We start from the raw sequence: 11,985 nt of genomic DNA on the forward strand, positions 1-11,985 counted from the left end.
TGGTTACTATGCGCACATCGTATACAATATCGTGCACACCTTTGTTACACCATGCGATCATGCCGCCACAGCGGGACACTTGACGACGAAAGAAAGTTTCAAACGATCTGCTACGACGTACGATTCTCAGCGGGGTCCCTGATCGCAGTAGCGTGTCAGACACAGCGAGATCGTAAGTATATCGCTGGAACGTCACAAATCGTGCCGTCGTAGCGATCAAAATGCCACTGTGTGACGGTACCCTTAGGAACCTTGAGTACTGGAGAAATTCTGTTGCAACTTTGGCCAGATCTGTGCCTTGCCACAATTGTGTTTCTGAGCTCCTTGGCCAGTTCCTTTGGCCTCATGATTCTCATTTGGTCTGACGTGCACTGTGAGCTGTGAGGTCTTATATAGACAGGTGTGCGCCTTTCCAAATCAAGTCCTATCAGTTTAATAAAACACAGCTAGCCTGCAATGAAGTAGAATCATCTCAAGGAGGATCACAATGAAATGGACAGCATGTGACTTAAATATGATTGTCTGAGCAAAGGGTCTGAATTCTTATGACCATGTGATAGTTCAGTTTTTCTTTTTTATTAAATTTGCAAAAATTTCTACATTTGTTTTTTTTTTTACGTCAAGATGGGGTGCAGAGTGTACATTAATATGAAAAAAAAAAAATGTTTAATGTACCAAATGGCTGCAATGAAACAAAGAGTGAACAATTTAAAGATATCTGAATACTTTCTGTACCCATTGTATGATCCCATCCATTCTCCCTTTAATACGGTGCAGTCGTCCTATCCCCTTTGCAGTAAAGCACCTCCAAAGTATATTTCCCCAACCATGCATCACAGTTGGGACAGTATTCTTGGGGTTGTACTCATCCTTTTTCTTTCCCCAAACACGGCAAGTGTTTTGGTCTCATCTGACCACATGACCGTCTCCCATTCCTCCACTAGATCATCGAGGTGTCATCGGTGAACTTCAAACTGACCTGGTCACGTGCTGGCATGAGCAGGGGAATCTTGTGTGCCCTGCAGGATTTTAATCGTAGCTTGTTACTAACTGTAATGTTTGAGACTGTGGTCCCAGCTCTCTTCCGGTAGTCCCGTGCAGTTCTGGGCTGATTCCCGAGCTCCTTCAGAATCATGCTTACCCCACGAGGTGAGATCTTGCAAGGAGCCTCAGTCTGAGGAAGATTGACAGTCATCTTGTTTCTTCCATATTGTAATAATTGTGCCAACAGTTGTTGCCTTCTCACCAAGCTGCTTGCCTATTGTCCTATAGCCCATCCCTGCCTTGTGCAGGCCTACAATTTTGTCCCTGATGTTCTTAGACAGCTCTATGTTCTTGGCCATGGTGGAGAGGTTGGAGTGCAATTGAATGTGTGGACAGTTGTCTTTTATACAGATAACTAGTTCAAACAGGAGCAATTAATACAGGTAATGAGTGCAGAGTAGGAGGCTTCTTAAAGAAAAACAGGTCTGTGAGAGCCAGAATTCTTGCTGTTTGGTCGGTGATCAAATACTTATTTAATGCAATAAAATGCAATTTAATTATGTAAAAATCATACAATGTGATTTTCTGGTTTTTATTTTTAGATTCTGACTCTCACAGTTGAAATGTACCTGCGATAAAAATTGCAGACCTCCCCATTCTTTCTAGGTGGGAAAACTTGCAAAATTGTCCGTGTATCAAATTCTTATTTTCCCCACTGAATTAATGGGGTTGTCTGGTTTAGGAAACATCTCTACAAAAACCCTTAGAGCATTGTGATTTCATAGAGAAGGAATCCCCCCAATTTCATACTGAGAACTTGGGAATATGTAGAGTCTTAGGATTTTTACTAACTAGAGATTTGGGAACTCGGTATCTTATGGAAGAGCCAGTGGAGAGAGGCTAGGTGTAGTGTAGTGGATGCATCCTGGAAATCTGGAATCATTTTCTTGATGGTGGCCAATACCTGCTGTGATTGGAGTGCATTGAGGTCTCCTGTGTTTGGGCCTGGTGTAGTCTTTTGTCACACGGGTTTTGAACATAGGTTCCATACTGTCGTAGACAAAGTGGTCAGAAACTCTAGAGATACTTTTGAGGATTGACCTTGTCATCCACAACTGAAGCAGTAATTCTACAAACCTATAGATCATCAGGATTACCATGATTCTGCTGATTCTATGGCTAAGATGTCCATATTCACATAAAGTCAGGATTTCTTGATGGTGGCCAAAACATACAGTGACTGAAGTGTGTTGAGATCTCCTGTGTTTGGACCTAGCTTGGTCTCTTGTTGCTCGGGTCTTCAGCAAAGGCTCCATACTGTCATACAATAAGAATCAGAAGTTTTACAGATACTTTTGAAGATGAATCTTGTCGTCCACAACTAAAGCGATAATTCTACAAGCTTGTAGCTCATCATGAACGCTATTATTGTGCTGATACGGCCAGGGTGTCCATATTCACATAAATGAGGTACAAGAATGAGCCTTATACTTTGTCGGACCGTACTTTGGTTAACAAGAACATGGTATTCATAATAAATAATTAAAAAATATATATTTCTACAGAGCCAACATATTCTGCAGCAATTTACAATTCAGAGGGAACTTGTACAGTCAAAGATTTTACAGAGTGGACACGTGATCCAAGAAGTATCGTTTCTCCTTGCGGAGAGTGACATGATAAGCATGTCGAGATGAGGATACTTAAAGCCGCAATGCTCCTCTGGGAAATATGCAAATTGTCTCTTCAGAGAGGAAGAGAACTAGAACTCTAGTGCCACCTATTGGAAGTAGCAATCCTAACAGTCAGTGTCGACCCTTTACCGAGCCTTGTCACATGACTTAGGATAATAGCCAAACCAGAATCTCAATTTGCAGACACTGCGTTTCGGGGTACTGCCCTTCGTCGGCTCGGTAAAGGGTCGACATTGACTGTTAGGATTGCTACTTCCAATAGGTGGCACTAGAGTTCTAGTTCTCTTCCTCTCTGAAGAGACAATTTGCATATTTCCCAGAGTAGCATTGCGGCTTTAAGTCTCCTCACCTCGATATGCTTTTCATGTCACTCTCCACAAGGAGAAACAATATTTCTTGGATCCCGGTCAGACGCCTCTCAATCAGCCAATCCAGATCTCCACTTTGCACTGACGAGGGGCAGTACCCCGAAACACAGTGTCTGCAAATTGAGATTCTGGTTTGGCTATCATCCTAAGTCATGTGACAAGGCTCTGTAAAGGGTCGACATTGACTGTTAGGATTGCTACTTCCAATAGGTGGCACTAGAGTTCTAGTTCTCTTCCTCTCTGAAGAGACAATTTGCACAGAGTAGACACATAATTCAACAGATACATAGAAGAGGGCCTCGTAAGCTACAATCTATGAAGAAATAGGGGGACACGAAAGGTAAAAATACTTGTCGTACTTGTCGTATGAGGTCCATCAATATAAAGGAGCATTTCAATAAGGCTGCATAAACCAGTAACCAGCCAGTATGTGTACAAGTACAGATATAAAGGGCTACCGAGTGCATGGAAGAGAGGACAGGGGATAGTTAGATGAATGAGGTGATAGGTAAATCTAAAGGAATGTGTTTTTAGGCCATACTTGAAACTGTGGATACTGGGAATTCCATGGATTGTCTGAGGTAGTGCATTCCATAAAACTGGTGCAGCACGAAGGAAGTCCTGGAGATAGGAGTGGGAGTTTCGGAATATAAAGGATGTTAGTCTTAGGTCATTAGCGGATATACTTTACAAAACCATGGATAAGAGTGACACATTTTTGGGAAGTTGAGCAGATCCTTTTATCTAATTCTGAACAATGCCTTTAAGGCTTTCAAAACTATCAGAACCAAAGATCTAGTCAGAATGAGGCCCTGAAGAAGGCGGCATGCTCAACACATATTAGGGAAAAAAGGAATGGGCATGTTGGATTACAACCTGCCCAATCTTTTCATCTTGTGAGATCCGATTTTGTCGATCAATTGTTTTTGTATGAAATTAACCCTTGTGTGTCTACAATAGGAAAAGCTTCAGTGTAGACAGGCAGTAGACATTGTTAGTCTTCTTTGGTTATGTGCTGGTTAAAAAATGGTAAGATTCAGATACTCAGTGGAATCTCTTGGGATCGTCTCCCCAGATATAACGCTGTGTCTGGAGTCCATAAATACCGGCAACGCATGTTCATTAGGGGCTCGGGCTGGATATGATTTCAGGTATCGTGCAGGTCTGTGTCGTGCAGCAGCTGCGGTTCCAGCGATGAAGGACTTCGTCCTGGCTCTATGATAGCAGTACATGCACACTATGATCAGGAGGATGATTGACCTTGGCAGAAAGTGACCCTGTGGGGTTGTCCATTTCTGGACCTGAAGAATCCTGCGGCAATGGGTCCTTATTATCCCATGGACTGTAGGATCCTTCGGTCTATTGTGATCACATTCTATTACTGCTACTACAATACATTCGTCCTCAGTTTTCTTTGCTTCCTTTTTTCTCCCCGTTTCCTTTTTTTAGAGACTGATTTAGCCTTCTCTCCTTTTCTTTGTTTCCACATGGTTAAGCGAATAAATCACAAATACGCCCTGGGTTTTACTGAAATGCCACATCTCAGAGCCATGGGTGTCTGTATTGCAGGACGGGACAGATCCTCCAGCGGGCACTCTGTGCGGTGGCTCAACACTCTGGGCAAGAAATGAGGATCCTGAACAGGATTTCACCCACTTCTATTAAAGGTCTGTTCTCAAGTGTGAAAGTTACCTCCGTTGAAGTAGGAGATACATTTTTGACCACTAAGGGACCGACTGCTGTGTCCGCCACTGATCTCGAAAATCAGCGTGTTGAAGTTGGCTGCATGGAGCGGATGTTGATCATGTGCTCTCCCTCTCCATCCAATCTAATAGAAGCGAGGAAGATCAGTTGAGCGCTGCACTCGGCAATCTCCGGCGCTCCCATTAATGGGCCAGTAGAGGTCATGTTAGACATTCGCTCAGTTCAGCCGGCACCCTTCATAGTCCCAGGTCTCGGGTTCAGTGGAGACCACGGTGTTCGGACCCCTAGTGATCAAAAAGTTATCCTCTATCTCATGGATAGGGGATAACTTTTAGGCCTCTTTTACACGTCAGTATTTCATCAGTATTTGTATGCCAAAGCCAGGAGACTCTCCGGAACATAGAACAGGTGTCAATCTTTCAATTACAGGTTTTCTCTGTTTTGGCATCCAAACGCTGATGCAAAAATACTGACGTGTGAATGAGGCCGTAAATTCGAGAACACCCCTTTAACTCAGATCTCTAATAGTGTGCAGGAAAATGGGATTTCTAAACTAAACACCTAAAATAAATGAAACCAACTCAGAACTAAAGGAACTCAATATTGTATACAGCATACTAATTAGTAGTCAGCTGAAAAGGTGGTAAAAATCTAATAGAGAAAACTGTGCACCTGTCCATAACAAATGCAATGACCAAACATAGAAAAAAAAACTAAACAAAGAGAATATTATAAAGAACCAGGTAATGTAAGAAATATATATATATTTATTCATAATCACATATAGGTTTAAAAACAAAGAAAACACCTGAAAAATGCTAAAAAAATCTGCGCAGTCACAAAATTGTCACTAAAGGTTCTGTAAGAACATATATATGATCACAAGATAAAGCAAGAAATTTCAGACTCAATAGAGAAATCATTAATGGTGCAAAAGCTTTTCTGAATTAGTGAATGACTAATATAGGTAATAAATTCATTAGACAAATCCAGAACAAATAATGAAAGGTATCAAATAATATATAAATTCAAGATTCAATGGAAAATAGTTGGGTCAAAAAAAGGTCCAAAGACGATGTAAAGTCATACATGAATAATAAATAATTGTGAACAATTCTTTGGACAAATCCAGAATAAATAATGAAAGTTATTGAAGAATAATTCATTACACAGAAGAAAGCCCCCGTATGTGTGTCCTCCTGCCGGGAAGACGCCAGCCCCCCAATATTGGAACCCATTCCTATTCTATTACTAATGACTGTAATGATATGTTACCCAGAACATATTGATATTTTACATTTCACTTTTCCCATCTTCATCAGCATTGTCGGGTTTATATTCTTTGTGGTCGGGGTGTAGGATCCTACATTTTAGAACAATTTGCATTTTGTTTTCAGACTTTTTTTTAGGATATTCTCAGAATTGCCACGCAGAACTTAGCAAATGTATTTTATATCCCCTAAAGTCTCTGAGGTTCGCATTGCAATAACGACAGACGTCACATGCAGAAGTATTAGACGCCCTGCCGAGTGTGATCACTGTGAACCTCTCCTCTGATCAGAGAAAAATGGCACCATAATAAATGCAGCGCCGCATGTCACTTTATAAGAAAAGCCTTCTAAAGAAACTAAGCAAAGAACTGGAGCTATCCACAGGCAGCAATCACATTAAGGAAACATTAAAGGTCCATGTAGGGATTTGTCGTGGCAGCGGCAGGAACCCTCAGTGATACAAAGCAGAACCATAGAATAATCTAATTTCAGAGAATTTGATCTGTGGCACTCATCAAATGTCCATTCAGTTTCTTTATTCATGGATAGCAGGTACATGAAAGCATTATATGGGGCCGTTTCGCATGTGAATACACTTTCTCGAGGCCTCATAAAAGCATATTTACATACGGAACGGCCGCAGATCGCTTTTGGAATACTATATTTTCATACGTCTGCTAATTCATGAATGAAATAAACTGAACAGGCATTTGGTGAAAGCCGCAGATGATATTCTCTGAAATTGGAGCCTTCTAAAGATGTTTGGCATAGACCGGGGCTTCCAACAACTAAAATCTGCAAACATGTTCTAGATCTAGAGATGTACCCTTTCTTCTATTCCTTTCTTCCTTACTTCTTTTATTTAAGATATCCTGAGATAAGTTTCACAAGATTTTCAGCTTTGACGGGAAAAAAAATTGCGTCCTAAAAGAGCACTCCAAAAGATGACTTTTTTTTTTTTTCTTACGTAGGACATCTGGCATCATTCATGTTGGCTGTGCAGCAGAAGTAGTAATCTAGGACTCCCAATTAATTAAGAATCTGAAATGTCTTCTGAATTGTCCCTGGGGGGTAGAGCTGTATAGTCTACATATATAGGTTTGTGTCACGCATCTGAGGTTACCCGATCACACACTCTTGTGCTCTTTTTGAGCTTGGTCACAATATCCGTTCCTCATAGTGGGTGTGATACTATTTTTTACCTCTTGACCTGTTTTATTCATGTAATTCTTTGAAACGTCTCAATCTCTGATTATATGACTATCCTGTTCTAGGTAGAATGCCAAAAGCAGACAATGGGAACCGCAGTATTGCCTCCTCCTTCATCATCGTTGGGTTTGAAACTTTACGGGAGCTTGAGGTTGTGTTGTTTGCACTCTTCACGGGTATGTACATCCTCACTATTGGAGCCCATTTCCTCATCGTTACATTGGTGGCAGTGGACAAGCGTTTACATAAACCCATGTACTTACTCCTAGCCAACTTCTCCATGCTGGAGGTGCTCTACACCACGGTGACTGTTCCGAAAATGCTCGATACCTTACTGACTCGACAAAAAATGATTTCCTCCCCATTCTGCCTGGCTCAGTTCTACTTTCTGTTTGGTTTTGGAGCAGCAGAGAACTGTCTTCTTGCAGTGATGGCTTATGACCGATATCTAGCCATATGCAAGCCCCTTCATTATGCCACGATGATGACTAGTAGAACCAGCATTAATTTGGCTCTTGGAGCTTGGGTCGGTGGCCTCTTCGCTGCTTCCCCTCCAGCTATGTGGATTTCCACTTTGAAATTCTGCTTTCCCAATTTTATAGACCATTTCTTCTGCGATTACGCCCCTCTCCTAAAGCTCTCGTGTGAGGACACATCAGCAGGAGAGTTTGCTTTTATGGTCATGTCCTGGAGTGTTATTTTGGGCTGCTTTTTCCTAATCATGGTGTCGTACAGCCTCATCATTTTTGCGGTACTAAAAATCCCATCAACTAATGGTCAGAGGAAAGCATTCAGCACTTGTGCTTCCCACCTGGCCGTGGTGTCTATTTTTTATGGGACTGTCATATTCATGTACATTCGGCCCACCTCCCATATTAGGTTTTCCATGGATAAGGTGATCTCCATCTTCTACTGTGTAGTAACTCCCTTAATGAATCCTATCATATACTGTCTGCGGAACCAGGAGGTGAAAGGTGCGGTGATCAAAACTTTACATATGTTGAGAAAAAGTGAAAATGACTTTTTATTGAGTCCATGTGATCAAAGCCATAATCTGCCTAGAAAATAAAAATGGCTTCCAACGTTAGTCCTCACTGTACATACATGATGCGTGAATGTGACCTCATCATTTACACCATGACATCAGTTGTGCACCGCGTGAGATAAAGATGATCAACGCGCAGTCGACTAGAGTCTTAATATTGCCGATAACAACGTTTTGGAAGATTGTTTTAATTTCTCAAGACCCCATGTAGAATTTCTCCCTTCGTCAGAAATCATCAATATTTTTCTTTACTTTTTAAAGTTGGTACAAATATTAGTTTACAGCACACAATTAAATGTCTGACATTTTGGTGTCTATGTGTTATTTGTAGGGTACATACGGAATCTTATGACTGCCATGTGTCTTGATTCTCCAAGCCCCTGAGCTTGGTTGATATCTCCAGCAACGTTATCCATGGCCACTCTTCATTGTAGCGTTACTTGGCGTAAAGTGGCCAATTCCAAAAAGAAGAGGTGCCGGTGGACCAGGGTTTGTAAGCCCAGAACGGTATGAGCAGGATATTCGCCGCACTCTTTTTCCAAAATTGCAGTTTTTTTACATTTCAAGTGAAGAAAGCAGAGATGCAAAAAACTCCAGAGGTGCCGGGAAGTGAGCACCATAAACTACTGATGTTTTTTTATCCTTCCTCGGTCTTTTTCACTATAGACACTAGAAGAAAGGGAGAAAACCTAGCCATAGTGCCAAGGAATATTGATAAACTAGCTATTGAACCCGTTCTACGCCCGGGTGGCGAGCATTTATATTGGTATATGGTCTCCATCCTGGTACAGTGGGGCAAAAAAGTATTTAGTCAGTCAGCAATAGTGCAAGTTCCACCACTTAAAAAGATGAGAGGCGTCTGTAATTTACATCATAGGTAGACCTCAACTATGGGAGACAAACTGAGAAAAAAAAATCCCGAAAATCACATTGTCTGTTTTTTTATCATTTTATTTGCATATTATGGTGGAAAATAAGTATTTGGTCAGAAACAAACAATCAAGATTTCTGGCTCTCACAGACCTGTAACTTCTTCTTTAAGAGTCTCCTCTTTCCTCCACTCATTACCTGTAGTAATGGCACCTGTTTAAACTTGTTATCAGTATAAAAAGACACCTGTGCACACCCTCAAACAGTCTGACTCCAAACTCCACTATGGTGAAGACCAAAGAGCTGTCAAAGGACACCAGAAACAAAATTGTAGCCCTGCACCAGGCTGGGAAGACTGAATCTGCAATAGCCAACCAGCTTGGAGTGAAGAAATCAACAGTGGGAGCAATAATTAGAAAATGGAAGACATACAAGACCACTGATAATCTCCCTCGATCTGGGGCTCCACGCAAAATCCCACCCCGTGGGGTCAGAATGATCACAAGAACGGTGAGCAAAAATCCCAGAACCACGCGGGGGGACCTAGTGAATGAACTGCAGAGAGCTGGGACCAATGTAACAAGGCCTACCATAAGTAACACACTACGCCACCATGGACTCAGATCCTGCAGTGCCAGACGTGTCCCACTGCTTAAGCCAGTACATGTCCGGGCCCGTCTGAAGTTTGCTAGAGAGCATTTGGATGATCCAGAGGAGTTTTGGGAGAATGTCCTATGGTCTGATGAAACCAAACTGGAACTGTTTGGTAGAAACACAACTTGTCGTGTTTGGAGGAAAAAGAATACTGAGTTGCATCCATCAAACACCATACCTACTGTAAAGCATGGTGGTGGAAACATCATGCTTTGGGGCTGTTTCTCTGCAAAGGGGCCAGGACGACTGATCCGGGTACATGAAAGAATGAATGGGGCCATGTATCGTGAGATTTTGAGTGCAAACCTCCTTCCATCAGTAAGGGCATTGAAGATGAAACGTGGATGGGTCTTTCAACATGACAATGATCCAAAGCACACCGCCAGGGCAACGAAGGAGTGGCTTCGTAAGAAGCATTTCAAGGTCCTGGAGTGGCCTAGCCAGTCTCCAGATCTCAACCCTATAGAAAACCTTTGGAGGGAGTTGAAAGTCCGTGCTGCCAAGCGAAAAGCCAAAAACATCACTGCTCTAGAGGAGATCTGCATGGAGGAATGGGCCAACATACCAACAACAGTGTGTGGCAACCTTGTGAAGACTTACAGAAAACGTTTGACCTCTGTCATTGCCAACAAAGGATATATTACAAAGTATTGAGATGAAATTTTGTTTCTGACCAAATACTTATTTTCCACCATAATATGCAAATAAATTGTTAAAAAAACAGACAATGTGATTTTCTGGATTTTTTTTCTCAGTTTGTCTCCCATAGTTGAGGTCTACCTATGATGTAAATTACAGACGCCTCTCATCTTTTTAAGTGGTGGAACTTGCACTATTGCTGACTGACTAAATACTTTTTTGCCCCACTGTATGTGCTGCTCCATCCTGCGTCCCCATCCTGTCATGTGCTGCTCCATCCTGCGTCCCCATCTTGTCATGTGCTGCTCCATCCTGCGTCCCCATCCTGTCATGCGCTGCTCCCATCCTGCGTCCCCATCCTGTCATGTGCTGCTCCATCCTGCGTCCCCATCCTGTCATGTGCTGCTCCATCCTGCATCCCCATCCTGTCATGCGCTGCTCCATCCTGCGCCCAGTCTTGTCATGTGCTGCTCCCATCCTGCGCAACCATTCTGTCATGTGCTGCTCCCATCCTGTGCCCCCATTCTGTTGTAATGTGCTGCACCCATTCTGCCTGCTCCTGTTTCCATTCTGCCATATGTTGCTCCCATCTTTCTCTCTCCGGCTGTGCTGCCTGAGTGCGGCTGTACTGTCTGAGTGCAGCTATACTGAGTGCGGCTCTACTGTCTGAGTGCAGCTATACTGAGCGCGGCTGTACTGCATGAGTGCGGCTGTACTGCGTGAGTGTGGCTGTACTGTGATTGTGGCTGAGTGTGGCTGTACTGTGATTGTGGCTGAGTGTGGCTGTACTGTGTGAATGTGGCTGAGTGTGGCTGTACTGTGTGAGTGCGGGCGAATGTTGCTGTACTGTGTGAGTTTGGCTGTACTGTGTGAGTGCGGGCGAGTGCGGCTGTACTGCGTGCGTGTGGCTGTACTTACTGCCTGAGTGCGGCGCAGGCTATAATGGATACAGCACCCCTGCAGCCAGCACAGCGAGGGCTGACACCGCCCACTCGCGTCACTGGTCACATGCTGGTGACATCATCGAAGGCCCTGGAGCTCCGCTGGGCTCTACATCTACCCTGACCGGAGCTGCAGAGCACGGAGTCCCCATGGCCGCTATATTATGGGGGATACACGGGTGTGTGGAGCCCCCATGGCCAGTATATTGGCGGGGATAAGTAAGTTCGGCTGCGTCACTCTTGTCCAGACTGCACAGGTGCGGTGCGTCACGCTTGCGCAGTCTATAAAGGCTTCGGACAGAGTGACGCTCCCACCGTTATATTATAGATACAATGTGCATAGTATGATACATACAGTCATGGCTGAAAGTGTTGGTGCCCTTGAAATTGTTCCAGAATATGAAGTATTTCTCCCAGAAAATTATTACAATTACACACGTTTGTTATACACATGTTTATTTCATTTATGGGTATTGGGACAACACAAAATAAAAATAGGAAAAAAGGCAAATTGGACATAATTTCGCACAAAACCCCAAAAATGGTCCAGACAAAATTGTTGGCACCCTCCACTTAATATTTGGTTGCACACTCTGGAATAAATAA

General features: G+C 43.0%; 1 protein-coding gene across 1 annotated transcript; it reads left to right on the top strand.

Annotated features, from left to right (window-relative positions):
* The first annotated feature begins 7,300 nt into the window (after positions 1–7,300).
* On the top strand, positions 7,301–8,299 carry LOC138667850 (olfactory receptor 6F1-like). Its single transcript, XM_069755936.1, has one exon. It carries the CDS (start codon positions 7,301–7,303, stop codon positions 8,297–8,299), a length of 999 nt encoding a protein of 332 aa, XP_069612037.1.
* Positions 8,300–11,985: the final 3,686 nt, after the last annotated feature.

The sequence above is a fragment of the Ranitomeya imitator genome, chromosome 2 (assembly GCF_032444005.1).
Source record: "Ranitomeya imitator isolate aRanImi1 chromosome 2, aRanImi1.pri, whole genome shotgun sequence".
Lineage (NCBI taxonomy): Eukaryota > Metazoa > Chordata > Amphibia > Anura > Dendrobatidae > Ranitomeya > Ranitomeya imitator.

Coding starts and splice junctions, on each gene's coding strand:
- LOC138667850 (XM_069755936.1), top strand. CDS start 7,301: ATGCCAAAAGCAGACAATGGGAACCGCAGTATTGCCTCCTCCTTCATC.